The 20,527-nt window shown below is 45.9% G+C and overlaps 1 protein-coding gene across 1 annotated transcript in view; it reads right to left on the reverse strand.

Moving 5' to 3' along the window:
* Nucleotides 1-17,698, reverse strand: part of Rasgrp1 (RAS guanyl releasing protein 1) — a 58,999-nt gene extending 41,301 nt beyond the window's left edge. The window contains exons 1-2 of the mRNA XM_051144368.1: nt 17,533-17,698; nt 13,411-13,595 (exon numbers count right to left, since the gene is read on the reverse strand). Coding sequence (XP_051000325.1) covers nt 13,411-13,595; nt 17,533-17,567 — 220 coding nt within the window. The 5' untranslated portion in view covers nt 17,568-17,698. The remainder of the gene's footprint in view (nt 1-13,410; nt 13,596-17,532) is intronic.
* Nucleotides 17,699-20,527: the final 2,829 nt, after the last annotated feature.

Consider the following 20,527-nt stretch of genomic DNA (forward strand, 5'->3'; position numbering starts at 1 on the left):
TTGCCCCACACCCCTCCCTCTTTGTATCTGCCTGTCTGTTTTTCTGCCTTAAACTTTTGGCAATCCTTCTGTCTTAGCCTTTGCAGTTCTGGGACTATAACCATGAGGCACCACATGCCTACCAGGGTGGTCCCACAGGCCTATGCTCCTTTATAGTGGCATTCAATCTATTGGAGCCCAGGGCTGATCTTGTCAAGGCTCAGACCTAGGTTTTGTGAGAGTGAGTGAAGAATAGCCTGATTCAACTCTCCAGGGCCCAATTGTGTGCCCAAAGTGCCACCTCTCCCCTCTCAGGCCAGGATCCTTTGATCAGCTATCAGGCCTCCTTGACTCACATAGCTGCTGTATTGACTTTCAAGTTGATAGAGAGTCTCAGAAACTTACTGACGGGAGTACTGGAGCAATATCTCAGTGGTTAAAAGCACTGGCTGCTCTTGTGGAGGAACTGAGTTCAATGCCCAGCATCCACAGGGCAGCTCACAAACAAACACCTGTAATTCATTTCTAAGAGATGGACACTGTCTTCTAGCTTCTGCAGGCAGGCAGACAGACAGGCAGACAGACAGGCACACATACACATACAAAGCAGACATACAGACAAATAAAAAAACCTTTAACAAGTGTTTTTATAAAAAGAGATGAAAGACACAAACTCTCTATAGTTGAACACTGGCACTGGACTTCAGGGTCCTTTGTCTCAGACAACTGGGACAAACACTCCCTTAACACGAGAAGTTTTCTACCGATGAACATTTAGGGTCTTTTTAAAACTTTCTTAGAAGGAGCTTAATAACCCACTGTGCATTTAGCATGGGCTGGGAAAGTCCTATGGCAATACCCAGAGTCACATCTGTCCACACTCATGACTATATTATATGCATTATGCGTTACTAGTCATCTGGTTGTTATACAGCCCGAATCTACCCACTAACCCTTACTGGGCATCAACCTTTTGAGTTTGTAACAGAGTCTGCAACTGTGTACCTGCCTACCCTCAGGCTGCGTGCCACAGTGCGTACTGTGGTCTACATATCCGACTTCGACCTGACAGTTTCCTCTGGCTCCTTCCCACCCTCACCTGTGTGCAAGACTGGATGGGTGTGCTGGGAATTTAACGTGTAACTTTAATAGAAGCAGCCCGTAAGCACTGACCGGGAAGCATGGTTCACCGTATGCTTCTCTTGGATACAATGCTCTGAAGGCGTCTTCTACGTTGGCTTCCTGAATGCGGTGTGATGAGCTGTCCTCCCTGCCCACGCCAGCTTTTCCAAGGCCTACCTTCTAAAGCACACACTACTTTTGTTCAAATCCTTGTCCCAGGAGCTGCTGCTTCTGGGACAGCTCAAACCAAGGCAAACTTACTCGCATCTAACCTAAACCAACCTTTAAAACTTCTCCTCCCTCTGAACCATTTTGCAGATGAGAACGAGGGCAGTAAAACAGTTGGTCAAGGGCAACGTTTGGTAAATAGCAGAGTCAGGATTAGTGTCCCGAACCCACAGAGCCATGTGGCCTCCCATGGCCTCCTGCTGCGCTCTGTTCTCTGCCTTGCTGGGAATGTGCGCTCTGTGCCAGGGACATGGCACGGCCATCACCCAGACTGAGTGTGTGTGGGAGGGAAGAACTGCATCCTCCCACTTCCTTAAAAAACAAAACCAGAAAACAGGACCTCTAGTGGGACAACTAAATATTAAAGTTAACAGTTTCTCTTCTTTTTTAATATCCAGGGCCTCATCCTCTGAGTGTGGACAGGAAAAGATGCAGATGTGACATGGGATGTACAGGACCAGGACACAGATCAATTATTTTCCTGCTGTGCGTGTAACTGACGTACCTCCCTGTCAGCCTTTTTTCTCCCCTCTTATGCTAGGAATCATTAATGCTCACTAACTTTACGATATAATAGGCTTCCTTTTGGAATTTTTGTGCCATAAAACATGCATATAACATACAATGGTCATATTCATCCTTAGATTTCCTTTTCTTGTCCTCATCCTTCATCTTTTGAACTACTGTCGCCCACCTCTCTCTCTTCCTCCCTCCCTCCCTCCCTCCCTCCTTCCCTCCCTTTCCTTCTCCTCTTCCTTTTTTTTTTTTTTTAAAACAGAACTTCACTAGCCCTGCTTGGCCTGGAACTCAGTGACATTGGCCTTCCTCTGCTTCCCAAGTGCTGAAATTAAAGGTGGGCACCACTCCACAACACTTCCCTTTTTCTTTTAATGCTGAATTCAGAATAATGATACATAGAGATTATGAAGGGTGGATGTGAAGGTAGATAAAAGAGGGATTGATTTGGACAGTGTATAGTGTATGTATTTATGGAAATATAATACTAATGAATAATAATTAACGTTAGTAAAAATTAAAAACAAAAGGTTAAAAATACATGAACAATTGTGATTTCTTAATATCAAACTAAGTATCCAAATTTCAATATATGTAACTATAAAATTTATATAATTATACAATGTGAGCCTATCTGTGTATATATATACATATATACATATGTATATATATATATATATGTGAATATATATATATGTATATATATATATATATATATATACAAACACACACACATACATACATCAGGATTGATCTCTTTTAATCTAGAGTTTCTTTCTCCATATTTTCCTCTGTGACACTATGAAGGCATACTTCCTCAGTTAGCTGGATCTACCTCTGTCTCAGGCTGATGCCTGTGGTTGATGACAAGGTACTAGGACTCTAAGCTACTAGGCACAGAGACAGTGCGGGAGCCTGCAGGAGAATAAGTGAGGACATGCGTTTGTAGAGCAGAGTCACATCACAAGTCACACAGAGACTGAACTGTAGAGGAATTTTAATTCAGATCATGGCTGCTCTGGCAAGCAATCACATCCAAATATCTTCTAGGTCTGTGTGATCAGGCTGGAATACAAATACGGCTTTAATCCAGGAGACAGAGGCAAACAGATTTCAGTGCAAGACCAGCCTGGTACAGAACAAGTTTCCAGAAAAAAAAGCTTAGGTCCAGACATGATGGAACATGCCTTTAATCCCAAACAATGAAGGTAAAGATAGTTTGTAGAAGGAAGCACCCATGTTTGAAAGTGATGCTTAATTGAGTGGCAGAAAATGTGAGGAATCAAAGAAAGATTTAACAGACTAGGATACACCCAACTCTCAGGAGAAGAGAGAGGAAAGGGAAGGTACTTAAGGGGCAATGGAAGGGGGGAGGGAGAGGGAGCAGTTCTACTAGCATAGTAATAGAGAGACAGGTTGGAGAGAGAGAGAAAGAGAGAGAGAGAGAGAGAGAGAGAGAGAGAGAGAGAGAGGAGAGAGAGAGAGAGAGAGAGAGAGAGAGAGAGAGAGAGAGAGAGAGAGAGAGAGAAAGAGAGAGAGAGAGAAAGAGAGAGAGAGAACTCGGGTGAAGACTGAATGAGCCAGAGAATGAGAAGGATCCAGGAGATAAGAGCAGATTGCTGGAGTTAGTTTGAGGCCAAGCAGAGCAATTCAGAGGCTGAGAGAAAGGACAGATTGAGTAAGTCAGCTGGGAGAGGGGTTTGAGTCAGAACAGCTAAGTTGAACCAGCCAGTCCAGAGCTCAGTAAGAACAAGAAAGGGTGAGTTTATTAAGCAGTAAGTCTGAGAGGCAGAAAACATTCTAGACCTAGGTTAGATTGTACGGAGGCTAGAAGCTTCCAGAACCAGGCCTAGGTTAGCAGACAGAGGCAGTAATCCTTTGAGACAACAACTGAAGCAGGCAAATAAAGTTCCTTTTACACTGAACACTCATCCTTAGCAGGAACTGGGGATAGCTGGGTAGCCAGGCATGTGACTCTTGTGGCTGGCCTCTGGGAAGACTTGTAGTAGATGCCGAATGTGTTATTGTGTAGCTTGAGTTGCCCAGGACTGGGGCTAAATGAGGAGGCAGGCTCGAATGAAGTCAAGTTGGATTCCAAGGTGAGAAAGAAGAGAAGGAAGTTTGGAAGAGCACCTGTGCTCATGCATGAACAAGTGAACGCAGAATTAGTCAGCTGCTGGGCAGATTTAAGGGTTTGACTCCATGCTAACAAGTTACACTATATATGCTAATTAGGATGACACTGTTTCCTGGGTGCTTCAGTTCCTCTTTAAAATGGGGCTGTTGAAAAGGTTATACAAACAAGCCCTATTCCGCAGTGAGACAGATCACAGGGAGGAGGCAAGAACTCTTGGCTCCTCCATTTGGGAGTTCTCACTTTCTGCTTTTATTGCTATCCCATTCCTGGATCTGCAGATGACTTCATCCTCAAGGGCCATCTTGCTCCCTTGATTCCACGTTCTCCTTCAGCATAAAACTAGAAGTCTCTGCCCCATCTTCCTCCTGCAGTCCCTATATCCTTCCGTCCAGTTCAGTCAATCACTGGTGTGCCCCCAGTTCAGGCTGTTTCTGCCAAACAATAAAACCCTCTAGCAAAATCTTCAGTGATCATGCCAGGGCCCTTGACCTGCTCTGGAATAAAACCAAGGTACAGAACAGCCTTCTCGGCCATTGTCCACCACCTTGCCCTCACTGCAGAAGATGAACCAAGGGGATTTCTGCTTCTTCTAGGCTGCAAATCCCACCCCGCTGCTCCTAAAGACTTCTGTAGAAAGTTATAACGAAGGCAAGAGATTTTATTCTTTGCTTCTGACAGCAAACCTTCAACTCACTTTCACCACACGTAACAAAAAAAAAAAAAAAAAAAAAAAAAAAAAAAAAAAAAAGGCTCCCATCTTGCATTTTCAGCTAGTAGAAGTATTTTTCCCCCTTCATTTATTTCATCTATAATCAGCCTTGGACGATCATAATTAGCATTTAGCACTGAAAAAAATAAGTACTCTTCTTTTCGGGAAATGCCTTTAGTCTTCAAAAGCATCATTTTAGTTGCCAAGCAACCCTCAACTTTATGTCCCATCTTTAATGGAATTATGCCAGAATTGTTTTTTAAATATCAATTTGAGGATAGAATAGAAACTTTGTGTGCTAGTATGCCTCTTCGTAAATACTAATGTTGATCACAGGATCATAGTTGCTTAAAATGTGAATGTTGAACACACAGAGGTGTGGAGAATCTATCTTTAAGCATGCAATAGGCTCACTGGCTCTGTGAGTGTCCATAGGAGAAGGCACACCTGAGAATGTTCATAAGTTAATATTGTTTGTGAGGGTAGGATACACTTTCTCCTTTTTTTATTCTATATTTCTGAAGTTTCCCAGAGTTGTTTTAAAAAGTTAAAACTATGAATTCTAAGTTTTAGTTAAATATTGTAGGTATAAGAACATAAGAAAGCCAAATAAATAAATAAATATAATATTAACATAGGCATTGTACTGTTCACAATAATTATTCAAAATCTGGTTATTAGTGAAATAGTAATTTGATTAGTTCAAAAGACTAGATAATTAGTGTCAATGTTTTGTATATCTGATCACAAAAAGGCCTACTTAAGAACAACATAGTTTTAGTCTATAGTAATAATTTAGAAAAATGGGATTTTAAATATGGTTGAGTTTTTGAGTGTTCTAAGGCTATTGGTTCTGTAAACAGTTAAAATCACTTTATATACAAAAGCACTTTATATATCAATTCTGAAAGGTTCCCGTCAAGTTCACATTAAGCATTACATCTGAGACCACATTATTTATTCTTCCAGACACTGTTTGGTTCCAGAACTGATTTTAATAATCTTTGACAGTATCAGGGAAACCAGGGCACTGAGTGACAATATGACCCGTGCACAGTATTTTGGTTTACATCCAAAATCAGACTGACCTTAAGCTAATCCCAGAAATAAAGCCAAAGGCTTTCTCCCTTCGAGCAAAACACCCTGCAAACTTTATTGATCAGTCCCAAGAGTGTACGATATATATTATATACTGAATATATTAACATGATTTTGATTTTGATTAAAATAACAAGAAGAGATTCCCCACATGCTTGCAATATAGATTTTAAGCTTAGAATTAATAAAGGATTAAAAAGCTAAGACAAATGTAGCTACATAAAACCACAAAATTTCTACAAGTTGTAATAGTAAAATTGACAAAGGGATAAACGTGAGAACGCGGGAAAGAACACCAGCAAATGCTGTCCATGAAGTTAACTGGTCCAAACCCCTAGCAATAGAGAGCATTAAATAGCAGGACCAAAAAGGCAACGGGCATGAACAGACCGCTCACGTCAGGCACACAACTTCACACAAACTCATTAAAAAAAAAAAAAAAAGCCGCTCAGCCAAGACTGTGTGTACCCCAACAACAATGTCAGCATGCAGTGGGGATAAAGGCGAATGCACACCTGAGGTGGAACAGAGATGGCACACAGCATGGGAAGGTCTGAGGTATACAAAACTGAGAAAAGAAAAAAAGGTTTAATCCTAGAGGTGAATTTAGAGGTGAGTTAAGGAACACACACAGACACACACACACACACCATAGTCTGTTGGGCTCTCCATGAATATCTCTTGGATTTAATCTTTGTTTCATAATACTTTCTTTAAGAAAATCCCAGCTTTGCTGATGTTTGATTTCTTCATCTTTTTTATTTTATTTATTTATTTAGTGTATCTTGTCTTGAGCACATAGAGAGTTAGTTTCTTAAGGTATGAAAGAACTGAAAACCACTTCAGCCATATTCCTAACTTGGTAATACAGAACAAGACTGTCAGGTTTGAGAGTCCTGTCCCTCTAAACACTGCTCTGTATGCATCCTGGGTCTCCTTCTGAAGATGCTGGTAAGAGTCTAAGTATGGGCTCTTCAGGGATGGCTTTGAGGGGGATGTGGTGGCAGTAATGTTGCTCGTTCCTAAGGTGTGAATACACCAGCAAACCTAAGCTCCCAAGCCTGCCTTGTTCCCAAGGTGTGAATACACCAGCAAACCTAGGCTCCCAGGCCTGCCTCATTACCTCATTCCCAAGGTGTGAATACACCAGAAGGCCAAGCTCCCACATCACACACGCGCATAACCTACTCTTTAATGGTGGCTATGTCTTGCACGATTAAAGAAAATAGCACAGCTTTGATCTTGTGGGCTGGGCAATCTTCTAGTATAGATTACCATTACACTATACACTGCTAGCAGATAAGGCTATTACCTCCTTCCGCCCTCACACTTCCATATCCATAAAGTGGAAAACATTATAGGCCCATCTCACCCCCATGTTGTCATCATTCGGCAATACACCCGTCGCCACCCATTCCTCTGATTCTCACGCTCATGACTGGCTGTGTGATTTTTAAGATTAATAGGCATGACAAGGTGGCCCCTTTCCAACGGTTATTAAGGATTTCAAGACTGGGGTGGCATGGAAGACAGATCAATGAAGTTGGCCTTGCCTACACAGTTTTACTATTTCTCCGATTTTTTCCTCTGTTCCCCGCAGGCAGGGAAACCTGGCTTTGTTGTAGCCCAAACTCCAGTACCAGGCCTCCACAAACGTACCAGGCATGAGGCAGCAACTGGAAGGCCGGGAGGTAAGTTTGTTCGTGAGATGCCTTTCTTCAAGGCTCTCAGAGGTCCAGCCATTGTTCTGTCAACAGAGCAGACTGCTTTTGGGTTCATATTATTTCCCCCATGAAAGCCTTAAGAAAACCCTATTACCAATCAGGTTCATTCAATTGGTTGTCCAGGACAAAGCAGTTCTCCATTTCTTCCCAGTTCGGCTACTTTTTAAAGCCGCCACCCCCCCTTCCCCCCACCCCAACCCGAGACCTGCAGGCTGGATGGAGCTGAGAACGGAAACCTTACTGCAGCATAAGAAATGGGTTGGATATCACAAAAGCTGCAAAATGACGCCTGGAAAAAAAAAAATGTCTCTGAGAGCAAGGAACAAAGCTGTGGGCACCACATCTACTTTGTCGACTTCCCTGAGTGTAAGACTGACAGGTTGCAAAGTTTTGTGGGTAGCTTGCAGCAGTGAAGAAAGAGGGGGAAGTGTAGCAGTGGTGCTGGGATCTGCAACACGGCTCCCAGGCAGAGCACATCTCTAATTAAACCCGGCTGAGTTGCTCTCGCGCTCCCACGAGGAGGAGGCTGCCTTCCCTGAGAGCTTTCCCAGTTTGTAAATTGAAAAACCTCTTGTTCCATTGCTTCTCAGAGGTGTTTGTTGCTCATCTTTTCCTAGAAAGCCTGAGAACAAGTTTGTCCTGGGGTCTCCAAGGAGCAAGTGGGCTACGGGGCCACCGGTGCTCAATATCAGTTCATGAGGACCTTTCCTCAATAACGAGAGCAAATAGTGGCTGGAGAAACCCCTCGGGGCTTGCTGATCAGGAACCTGAGAGTCTGACATCCTCCCCCCGACATCCCCCCCCCCCCCCCCCCCCGTGATGAGACTCTGTTGCAGCCCAGAGAACAGGAGCCTCAGAGAGCAGACCCGAGCTTTGGTCTCAGCAGCTGGCCCAGTAATGAGCAGGACCTCATTCCACATGTCCTTTCCCTCTTCTGAACTCCAGTTCCCTGGCAGCCAAGAGAGCAAACTAATACCCCACAGTGCTGTGGGGGAAGGAAGCCCAGGAGGGTCAGTTCAGGTAAAGCTCGTTCTCCACTGAGCCCATGATCCACGAGTACTGAGCTACTAGGCACCCCTGAATCGGCAGAACGATTCATTTCTCTGGGTCTTGTGGCTCTTACACATCATTGGTTTAAAGAGTGATTTTTTCCCAGCACACAGGGAGGGTCCTTAGGGATAATGCCACAGAGGACCTCAGGGTGAAGAGTGTTTAGCCATCTTCTTCTTCAGCTCTAGAATCACCAGAAATCACACTCACAAGAGGGCAGATAGCCCAGGGGCACAGGTTGACACCAGCCCAGCAGAGGCACAGTAAAGGGCTTTTTAGTGTAAGTGGCACACTGATCGAAGAATGCCAGTTCTCTCCAGAGGGCTGGGAACAGCCTTGCTGGGCACTCCTGGCACCGTCCGGTGTTTAGCATAAGATGCTCCAGTGATTTGTCTTTTTGGTTTTTTTCCTATGAGAAACTTTGCAGGTCTCAGCAGTTCTATTGGGAGGCTTCAGGCACAGCTGCAGCCTTCACATGGGGCCTGTTATCAACTGTAGGTAAGGCTTTATATATGTGACTTTACATACATGGCTTGGCACTTGCAGGTGCCAGTTCTAAGGCACCCATCTGAGTCATAGAGTGCCGTGTGGTGGCTATCTCCTATACACCTTGCCTTCGGTGCAGGGAGCTAAAACCACAGAGGGATGAGGAGCAGCCTGCTGTGAAGGAGATTGTGGTTCTAGCAAGTATGTGTTTGCCTTCACTCAGCTCCAGTTTTAAAGGCAGGCATAGTGTTCTTCCCATGATATATATATTAAGGTTTGCAAAGCACTTACTATTGAATTAGCCCATAGTACAGACAATGTACTTACTAGTCCTAGGGTCTTTGTAGTTGGGAAAACGCTAGTGTGATGCCCACACATGGTAGATTACGAATATAAGTTGGACTCAAGAGTTAATTTCAGCCAGACATCTGATGGTATACTGGTGGTGTCTGTGACTATTTCTTGCACTGAATGAACTGTGGTTTATAATTGGAGGTGACCAGGCCTGCAGACTGGCCTATGCTGTGCAGCACTGAGTCTCTTCTGGGAATGTGAGGCCTATCTTGGGGAGAGAGCCACACCTGTCCCAGCTAGAGTACAAATGGCGGCTGGGGGCAGAGGCAGAGGCAGAAGGAAAAGGCAGCATGTTTTCTATTTAGATTGTGGGTACAAGGTGTGTTGTTTCAGATCTCAGATGCCCCACTTTTTTTTTTCTTGTTAGTCCCATAATACCTGACCTACTTCGGGGTTGTTTTGAATAGAGAAGGAAAACCAAACTTATGGAACACTAAGGAAAAAAAAAAACACCCTATATAACACAAGCCACTCAGATGTACTGATGTCATTGGCCCTGAAAGCCTGATCCGGACATGGGGAGCTGCTAGATAGGGGGTTCTTTCTGGGGTACATATGCAACTGTTTCCTGATGCTATCAAAAGTTGTCTTGCAGCACGGAAAGGAGACATGAAAGGACTTTGTAAATTGGGGTGTTTGATTTTTTTTTCCACTTGGCTCCAATGCTGGTAGCCCTCTTGCAAAGTAAAAGAAAAAGAAAGAAAGAAAGAAAGAAAGAAAGGAAGAAAGAAAGAAAGAAAAAGAAAAGCTTAAGTGATCTCACAGGCCTTTAACCTCTCTAACAGATGGTGTGATTCACATACATTGGACATAAACATCCCTGGCTGTGATGATCCACCTCATGATCCTCAGCGTTGGAAGGGGTTAACTAGCAGTCCCACATGATCCAAACAGGAGGTGGGAGTGGGCTGCTGCAGGGTACAAGCAAAGTAACCGGCTGGAGGGTGGGTGTTTCTAATCACAGATCTGTAACCTTTGGACACTGAGAGGGTTGCAGCAGGCCTCCCTCCCACAGTGCCTTCATCCTTGAAAGCTTTGTAATCCAGCCTTCCTCTGAGAACAGTTGCAGGGTGGGGTAGGCAACTGATGCTTCCTAATGCTCAAGAGACAGATTTAAGTATACACATCTCAGTCCCCAGTCACTTTTCACTAGTGTTTACATTATCCCTTAGACGCACCTGAGACGTGAATGCAAGCCCAGTTTCTAGAAAAATCTGCCCGTTGCTTCTCCGTTCAAGTCAGCCATCTTCCCTCTCCAACACTATCAGTTTCTGTCACTATGGACATTATTTGTTTACTCTGTCCAGTAGGAGTCACCACCTGAGGCCATCAGTTGTTTGATGACTGACTTTTGAGGCATCAGAACTAAACTTTACACTTGATTTCATTTTAACTAATTAAAATGTATATGACAATATCCCAATGTAGGGGCTGCTGACCTAGGTGGCCATATGCAGCCTGGGAAAACCACATCCTAGGCATCAGCATAAATGTAAGAAAGGAAATGAGTAGTTGTCTTCATCTTCAAAGCAGCCGTTCATAGGCCAGTGTCAAGCCCCTCCCACAACAGATAGCCAGGAGAAGGCAGACACACAAAGGCGCGCCCTCTAATTCTCTCCTACATACAAGAGATTTTGGAGCTTTTGCTATTTTGCATCTTTTATGTAAACTCTCTGACAGGAAATTCTGTAATAGATGATATAGCCAGCCTGAGATTTCGTCCACAGCATGCTTATGTCCTAGGGGCTGTGAGGTGATGGCTAGTCCTTCTCAGTACGAGCCTTGTTCAAACACTATGTAGTGTACGTAGTGTAAGGAACTTGTTTTTGAACACCTTCGTTTATTAGCACGTGTGTGTGTGTGTGTGTGTGTGTGTGTGTGTGTGTGTTCTTTTACAGGGTATTTCACAGGTGCCATAAGTGCTAATGAAACAGGTGCTTGGTCACTGTCATTTTTCTTGGGTGCCACCCCATGCTGGGTCAGGTATAATTAGGGACTTAATAAATCCTTCTTGGTAATAGCCCAAGGGGTTTTAGCCTCAGTGAGACTTATCCAGCTACTGCATTTTAAACTACCAACTCTTCACCTTACCATATTCCAGAAAACAATGTACCATTGTCTTTGTAGGAATGGTTGAGGGAGTGGGTTATAACTGGTTATTTTTGGAAAGGACTCCAGAGCCGGCCATGTTATTTTGAGGTTGAAGCCACAAGTATTTAAAGGCTGAGAGAACAGTCTTGAGCTCATCAGGTAGCTGGATGATTGGTAGAAAAAGAAGAAAGATCTTGTGATAGATTTATGGCCCCAGTGCCCTCAGCAGTGAAACAGAGAATAAAGGTCCTTGTTCATGTATTAGTTAGACTGTGTGTTCTGAAGGTCTAGAAAGAGCAACTAGCAGGCAAGGAGAGGGACATTTGTAGCTTATCTAACAACACTAACCTGCACCCCAATTCCACTGATCCCCACCAGCTCCCAGCACTAACCTGCACCTCATTGCTACTGATCCCCACCAGTTCCTAGCCATCTCCTTGAATGTGTAAATTTTCTATGATGATTTTGAAACACAAAGTTATTCAATCTGTGGTTGAAGATGTAGTTTAGCAAGAGAATACTTGTCTTGAATCAATCTTTCAGGTGGGGAAAAGAATGAATAGCCTTTCATTTTTTCAGGGATGGCGATTGCATTCAAGCCTTTATGTGTTAGGTAAACGCTCTAGCACCAAGTCAGACACCCAAACCTCTCCTTTTAAAAGTTACGACACATACAGTACTTTAAAGTAGTGATTCTCAAAGTGGAGGTTCTGGGAGCAGCTGGCTCAGCCTCACCTGGGACCTTGTTAGAAATGCAAATTATTGGACCCCACCCTGGCTGGACCTACTCAAGCAGAAACTAGGGGTGGGAACCAGCCATCTGCAATACTGAAAAAAAAAAAAAAATCTCCACAAGACTGAGTGTGGAAGGATGTTTAAGAAGCACTGTTTTAAACCAAAACTGAGGCAGTCGCAAGGGATGTATCTCCCCAAAGTGCTGTGTCTTTCCCAAGTCTACAAATAAGGTCCAAACAAACAAGCCCTAAACACCAAGAGTCCCCACTTCTGAGAGCTGAGCACACCTCCCCTCTGCTCTCCAGGAGGCTCAGGCTGGGCTGGGTTGGGTTGGCGCTTCAGAGGTGCCCCGACAGACTCATCTCCTTCCCAGAGGGAGATGCAGGAACATGGAAAGGGAGGCATGGGAGAAAGGGGTTCTGGAAAATCTTTGAACTAATAGAGTTCTCTGGACTCCATCAGTTTCAATTCTGCTCCCCCCCTTTTTTTTTTTGAAGCAAACCCAGTATTTAGTTCTTTCAAATCACCGTTTCACAAGCAATCATCAAAAGAAAATGCTTAATTAAAATGAAATCTTTTCAGGACATTCCTTGTTGGCAGCACAACTTTGCATGCACAGGGGCAGAAGGCAACACATGTACCATGCACGGCCGGCCTATGTGCCCACATGCTCAGTTCCTAGCACCTTGACACCCACCCCAGCTCGACCTGCACCCCTTGACCTCCTATCTTCTGGTCATAAACACAAGCGCACCACCAGACTGTAAGGGGGAATTATGGAGACCTTATTTCCTTGAATGACCTACATGTTCTCAAATTCTATTTGGCAGTGTGAGACAGACTTATTTTTCTACCCCAAGGACTAAAGGACAGAAAACGATCACAACCCAATACCAATATATGATATCTCCCACCACGAGACGAACCTCCATGCAAAGAAAATGCCAACTTCGCTCAGTAACTTTTCTCACTTCAAATTGCACCTCTCTCTCATCACGACCTATTCCACCCACATAGTCATGTGCCATAAGTGCTGCAGACTGTCTCCAACATTTCAAAGGCTTAAAAGCTATTTTTAAAGCCAAAATACAATCTAGGTTGCTCTTGTATAAGACACTTTTTAAGGCAAAGAACAAAATAACACAGCAATCTCTATGTATGTGGGCAGTTACCCAACTCACCAAAAGACTGGATGCAGCTGTCAATAAGATCATCCAGGCTGGCTCCTTTGGCCAAATGTCCTAGGGACACCATCATTCGGAACTGGGTAATCTGGGCCAAGCTGGGCTGGGCAGGGAGAGGGCTGTTGGTTGATTTGGCCTCTAGTCTTGCTTTGGGGCCAGCTCTGGAGCCATGGCAAGGTTTCCTGTCGGGAGAGAGAGAGAGAGAGACTCAAGTGAGGATAGGCAGGGCAACTGGGGGTCTCGCTGGCAGCTCCAGGTTCCGAAGACAGAGGGAAGAGGAGCTAGGACAGTGAGTCCCTGAAGCTGGGCTGGTAGCAGGCATACCCCTCCCACTTGGCAAGAGCACTGAACGGACTGGTTGGCTGTTAAAGAGACATCTCCTCAGCAAATGACAAGGTGAGATTCCAGGGCAGCAGTAGCGCTTTCCCCAGTGGTGTAAAGACTGCTCTGTGCTGCTGTCTCTCTTCCAGAAGCGGAGAGGCAGAGGGAAGACTGGACTTTGATGGCCCTTAGCTTCTAGCTGACTTGGGGACTGAAGGGCTGGTTCCGCTGGTCTCATTTTCAGTTAGTTTCATTCACTGAAGCAATGCCTAAGGTACCGGGGTACAGGGGGCCGCTGGAACAGCTTTAAGAACCTTGCAGAACTCAGAGACTGGAGGGTGGGGAGAGAGTGGGGGTGGCATTTAGATCTTTCAGCCATCTCTGCCTTTCTTACAAATCTTGGTTTTAATAAATAGTTTCATTTTTGATAACACCAGTAACCACTATGAATCATTTAGACCAGTAAACATTATTCCATCAAGCCTTTACCACATGGATCCTTAATGAAGAGAAAATGGGGGAGGGGTTGACCCTTAGTGGAGCTGCCTGCTCTAGAGCTGAATGTAAAATAATTTGGATGTGGAAAGGCTTAGGAGTCTGGTGGACCCTCATCTCCTCATCTTCAGCATTATTGGGCATGACCTAGTTGATACAAGTCACCCTGCAAAAAGTATTGTATGCAGTGTATTTTATTTTTCTCTTTATTAAAAAACACACAGAGACCCACACCTACAATCTTTGAATGTTCAATGATGTTAGGTGTTTTTGCCGATAACTTTTTTTTTTTTTCTTTTTGGCATGAGCTTTGTTCTCCTCTTCCTGTTTCACCTTTGGCTAATTTATAGTTTATTGTCAAAGAAGAAAAGTGAACATTAGAGAACACTGTAACACATATTATAAGCACAAACCAGCATCAATTAACCTCGTGTTTATTCCATGAGTAAGTCATTGCGGTAGGCCAGGGAAGACCATGTGAGAGAGCCTTTGTAACATGCTCTGTAAATTATACAACATGAGCAGTGTACACTAGTTATTCCTGAACAGAGGCATCTGGAAAGTTCCTTAATGCAAACAGCTTTAGTGGGAGAAACCTGACAAGGACATTGAATATTAGAAACCTAACTCTAGGCGACTGTCCCAAGAGTGTGGAGGGCAAGAGGCATGCTGTTCTCAGCGGAAGGAAAAGCAGTTTCCAGGAACTGTGTGGAAGAGCTTTCTTGACAAGGTTAAAAACCTCACTCGGAAGGGGCCATCCATATCTTTAGTTAAACAAACAACCACCCCAGGGACACTTGGGGTTGGAGAAATCGGCCTGCATAAAGACGGTACTCTGACCAGGGGCCATACAGCACAGCCAGACTCCAGGGGACACCCTGGCCCTTTCAGCTCTGTTCCAACTTCAGAGCATCAGTCTATGGTGTACATGGGGCTCTGTTCCAAACTGAGGGGGGACCAAGGAAGCTCTGTTACCCTGGTAACTGGGAACCTGCTAACCCACGCCACTGGCTCCTACTTCTGAAGGATCAGGTTGGTGCTACCGAACTCCATCAAACTCTCGGCCATCACTGATTCTAATCCAGGCCCCAAAAGGGATCAGTGTCTGAGAATCAAATGATAATTTGAAAACAGCCCTCATGGGGTGAGTTTCCATGCTCCAAAGACACAGTGATGGGAACTGCATTGTGTCTAAGCTACTTACTGCCTGTCCAGAAAGATGCTACTGTGTGATATGAAAACTGAGTCCTAAAACGTGCTCATGTGGGCTATCACAGGGACTAGTATCTGGGGCCTTTCTGGTTCTATTTATCTAATAGTTTTTCCTCCTTAAGACTGTGTGTTTATCACCACACTGGATTTGGTGAATAGATTGTCAGGAGGCCAAAAGGGTTTATTCACTATACAACAAAAGTCAGGTGCTTCCGACAGACAGATGGTTACTAACGTAGATGTGGCACCTCAGCTCTTATTCACTGAGCAGGTCCCTGGAGTGGTCCTCAGGACCCAAGAACTGCCCAGGGTCTCCACAGTCCTTTTTCAAACATCTACAGATGTGCAACAGAGGTATGTCTGGCCACAAGAACAGAACTGTGTTTTTTTGTTTTGTTTTGTTTTTTGGGTTTTTTTTTTTTTTTTTTTCTTGAGATAGGGTCTTACTATGTAGCCCAGAGTGGCCCCAAACTCTCCACCAGTTTCCTGGGTGCTAGAATTGCAAGTATACTCCATCACACCTGCCTAAAAGGAACATTCCTAACACCCCATCAGGGTGCATCTAAAGGAAATAAGAGAAATACCTTAATACGTTTCTTTCACATTGCTAGGTACCAAATCCAGGGTTGTCATATGCCAGGCCAGCACTCTTCACTGAGCTACAGTTCTAGATCCTGCCCCTCCCTAAACTTCCCCTCCCCCCCACCTCCCTTGCCCCAACCCATCCCCCTCCCCCCACCTTCTGGTGAAATGGTTGTAAATAAGGATTTATACACTGCTTAACTATAGGAAGTTTTGAGAGCGCTCTAACTATGCAAAGAGTGAACAGTCACTAAGCATACAAAATCATGTTAAAAGGGCCACACGTTTCCAGTTTAACTTGTGAATTAAATAAAACAAAACAACAAAAGCTTGAAAGAACCACATTGACTTCAAGATGGTTTCTCAGCCCTACAGTGGTTAGCTTTGCTTTCCCCTCTCCCCCACAGCCTCCAGTGTGAAGTTTTAAAAAGTCTGAACTGGTTTTGGGGGGACTTAGTCTCCAGGCACAGGTATCCTCAGGGCCAAGGAGGAAGGAGAGAGCGGACAGTCTGCTTAGAGGGAAAGGCAGCTTGCGCTGGGCCACTTCTGCTGCCCCAGGCCGTCCACAACACAGAGGTAATTCAATGGACAGATCCACTGCAGTGTGGCACAAAAGGTGGAAGAAACGCCGGGGATGACATGGCCTGGCAGAGGACAAGAATGGGCATGGTGCGGTTATATCTGACTGACTCCCCATGAATGGTGTTGTGAAGGGCACAACCGGCTGGGCCCTAACGAAGGGGAAGCGGTGTCCCGGCAGTTGCCAGGTTCTTGTGTTTTGAGGACAAACGTTAAATGTCTTGACTCCCCCCTCCTCCCCCTGCCCTTGTCTCTCCCAGGCCCCTTATTGCTGCCAAGGGCCAGACTGTTCATAGCCACTCTCCCACTCTTCCTTCACCTTGCGTCATTCAAGGTTTCCCGAAACATCTCTCTAGAATATGGGTGGAGGAATGCAGGCTCGCAGACCACCAATCTGAAAACTTTTTTATCCCCGTCAAAGGGCAGGCAAGCACTGCCACCTCCGCTTGCAGCCATTGCTGTGCTTGAAGGCTTGGAGAGACCGCCAGGTGGCGCTACCCGCGCCCCGCGCCAGCAGCAGGTGCCAAGGGTGCGGAAAGTATTCGAGTGGGAGTTCCTGGGGGTGCCCTGACGAAGAGCATCCAGGGAGGTCGACTGTTGTGGAGCGCTGGTTAGGTGAAAGGCATGGGCCCAGACTACCCCAGGTCTGGCGCGGCTACCTACGACCTCGCCACCCTAGCAGCTATGACTCTGTCCTCTCTCCTCACTCAATGTGCCGGATTCCGGGGGTGTCTGCTTCACGCCCATTCTCCCCCGACGTCAGTCTTAACCCGGCTCCCGGGTCCCCGGTCATGGTCCACCCCGGAAAGCAATTCTTCTCCAAGGGAGGCTCCCTGGTCGTCCGATCTCCGTCTTACCCCAGGGAGAGGACCGCTCAGCTCTCCCTCCCTAGTAAAGTGCAGTGCCCCCCCGGGAGCCACAGTTACTCACCGCGGAGCTTCTCTCGCCTTGCCCAGGGTGCCCATGGCCGCGGCACGGGGTGCTCTTGGAGCCGTCTCACCTGGAGCGGCGGGACCGGCTCGGCGGGGCGCGGCGCATCCCTCGGCCGCAGCCGGCCCTCGCAGCCCCGCGCCAGCCTCTCTCGGAGCCCCACGAGCCGACTCAGGCGCACCCGCAGGCACAAAGTTTGTGCGAGCGCGCTCCCTGCGCTCGCTCCCGCGCGCGCGCACACTCTCTCGCAACAACCACCTGACAGGCTCTGATGTTATCGTCAGGCTGGAGGAAATGCTGGGTGCCTTCAGCTCTTCTTCGAATCCTGGCCCCATTACTCGGCAGCGCCCCAAAGGCCTGTGCCGCCCTCACTTCTCCCTTCACCCCCTCCTGCCATTCACCTCTCCCAGCCCAAGGGTTAGGTCCGAGGGGTGCAACGTGGGCTGTCCTAAAATTGACCCAGCTAGAGCCTTGAGGATGAGTTGCCTCCACTCTAGGCCACGGGTCCCCTGGGGGCTCTGCTGAGATCCCTTCCTGGATCACAGGACTGTCTTGTATCCATCGGTGGGGGTGAACAGGCAGGCGGGTCTGGGCAAGGGAAGCAGAAACCTCCTTAAACGACTGCACACTTGGTTCTCTTTGGCACATTTTACGAGAGAGGATCTGGATGTGTGTGCACTGCACCCCGAGGAGGAGGTGGGTGCGGAGGTGAGCTCCGGAGGTGTGATCCACGTCCAGCAAGAGACAGCTGCTTGGAGTGGAGTATGTGGGTGTGGGAGACCAGGGGAGTGTACCAAGAGTGGAAGGCTGGGGGAGGGGGCTTTCTCACAAAGCCAGCATGCCAGCTGATGTGGCCAAGAGGGAGACTTACCTGCTACTTGTCTGGGAGGACCTGACAATGACAATAACAGCATCTAATGCTGATCCAGGGCTGATCTCCGCGTTCCCCACATACTACCTCATTAAGCCACCCTCCAGATGCAAAAAGGTCACTGCTTAAGATTGCTGGAACACTGGGTCTTGCAGCCAGTAAACAGAAAAGAGAGGTGGCCCAGGCTGAGGTCTGCCTGGTGCCTTTAAGTCCCTGATGGACTGGCCTAATAACACACTCGTCATCGCTCTCACATCCTATGATCTTCTCAGCCACAGTCTTCTGCTGTATCTCATGCATTTCCTCACGTTGATGTGCCATGTTCTCGAAAAGAATTCAGGACCACTTGCAAGAATACATAACCTAGTCGGCGTGGTGGTGTACACCTTTAGTCTGAGCACTCAGGGAGGCAGAGGCAGGCAGATCGCTGTGAACTCAAGGCCAAATTGGTCTACAAAGGGAGTCCAGGACAGTCAAGAAAAACAAAACAAAACAAACAAACAAACAAACAAATAAAAAACCCCAACAACAGCAAAATAAGTGTGAGAAACAACAACAGCAAAAATAAGGCTGATGAAATGGGGCCAGAAGTTAAGACTATTCTAAAATTACACCTACAGAATGCACATTTACACTTTTGGAAAACAGAATCTGATATACACACTTGCTTCAAGCAGATCAGTCAAGCAGTCAAGTTCAGGAGGGAGACCTGCTCTAAAATTCATTTTCTCACATATAAAAGACCAATAAATAAATAAATAAATAAATAAATAAATAAGAAAGGAAGAAAACAAGGAAAAGAAAATGTTTAAAAGATCTGCAATTCTTGGCTCAGAGACTGAGGAGACATTTCTCCTGAGGATGCTTTTGAACATTAGGTGATGGCTGCCTCAGGTCATGATACAGGCAGACCTGGAGATGAGAGCAGTGTGCAGTCTGGGGCCACTGAGCAGTCCTGGATGAAGTGAAGCCTCACCTTACTTTTCTAAGATGGAACACCTGTAACAGCTCAGGAACGCATTCCTCTGGGACCTCCCATGCACTTCTATCTACTCCTCCCTGAGGAGTCTGCCTTCCCTGAACTCCTAAAAACCAGGGCAGCTCCATTTCCCTCTTGCACAGTCTTCTGGGCACATGAAGCGCCTCCAACTGGAGACCATGGTCTCTTTTTTCGTACCCTCATCTTGCCCCCTTTTTCTGCTGCTCCTGCCTTTCTAATCCAGAACAGACAGTGCCTCTGAGGCAGTCAGGATCCATTTATTCTTTCCTCCTCTTCTCAATCATGGACCCTTTGCTCAGACGACTCCTTTGAGTGTGTGACTCCTTTGCAGTCAATCACAGCCACGTTTTTTGTATATGTTTTCCCTGTGGGAAATGGTTTTACCTCCATTGTTTTTTTCTATATGATCCACACTTAAGTGAGACGTTTTTATTTTTCTTCTGTGGCTTTGACAAGACCCACAGGATTCTGTTGAGTATCTACACTTGGCATCTGATAGAGTCACTTTTCCCCTTCATTTCTCCCTTTTATTGTCACTTCCTCTCTGTCTCCAAAAGCCACAAACTGTGCGTTCCCGTCATTCTTTACCTGAGCACATGCGATAGACTTGCAACGCCCTTCCTAATTTTGAGATCTCCTTTCTCTGATTTTTTTTTTTTCATGTCCTTCTCCTGGTAATGTTACCGTGTTATTTCTCTACTTTCAAACTTTAGGAATTCCCCATTACCCAGAAAATAAGATTTGCTCATCATAACCTTATATACTGTCATGGCTTGGACCCTCATGTCAGGCTGCCCTCCAGCCATAGTCTGCCAGGTAGGTACCTGACTGCTTTGGTTGCACTCTCATCACCCCTGATAATTGTTCTTGGCTGTGCCCTTGGAAGCAGAGCATTTGCTTGTGTGCTTGCTTCCACCTCCCATCTCTCCTTGCTTGGCAAACACACAAAGGTGGAGTTACAACCAGCCTATCTAGAATACCAGGTCACCCTAGAGGGCAGACATGGGTATAGGGTACACACACCTCCCTTCAGACCTGGCCTGATGACTGGCCATCCTTGGGGAATCTACATGATGTTGCCTAAGACTTAATCACCCTGTTAAGATGTAATTACAAGATGCCTC

The sequence above is a fragment of the Acomys russatus genome, chromosome 4, assembly GCF_903995435.1.
Source record: "Acomys russatus chromosome 4, mAcoRus1.1, whole genome shotgun sequence".
NCBI lineage: Eukaryota > Metazoa > Chordata > Mammalia > Rodentia > Muridae > Acomys > Acomys russatus.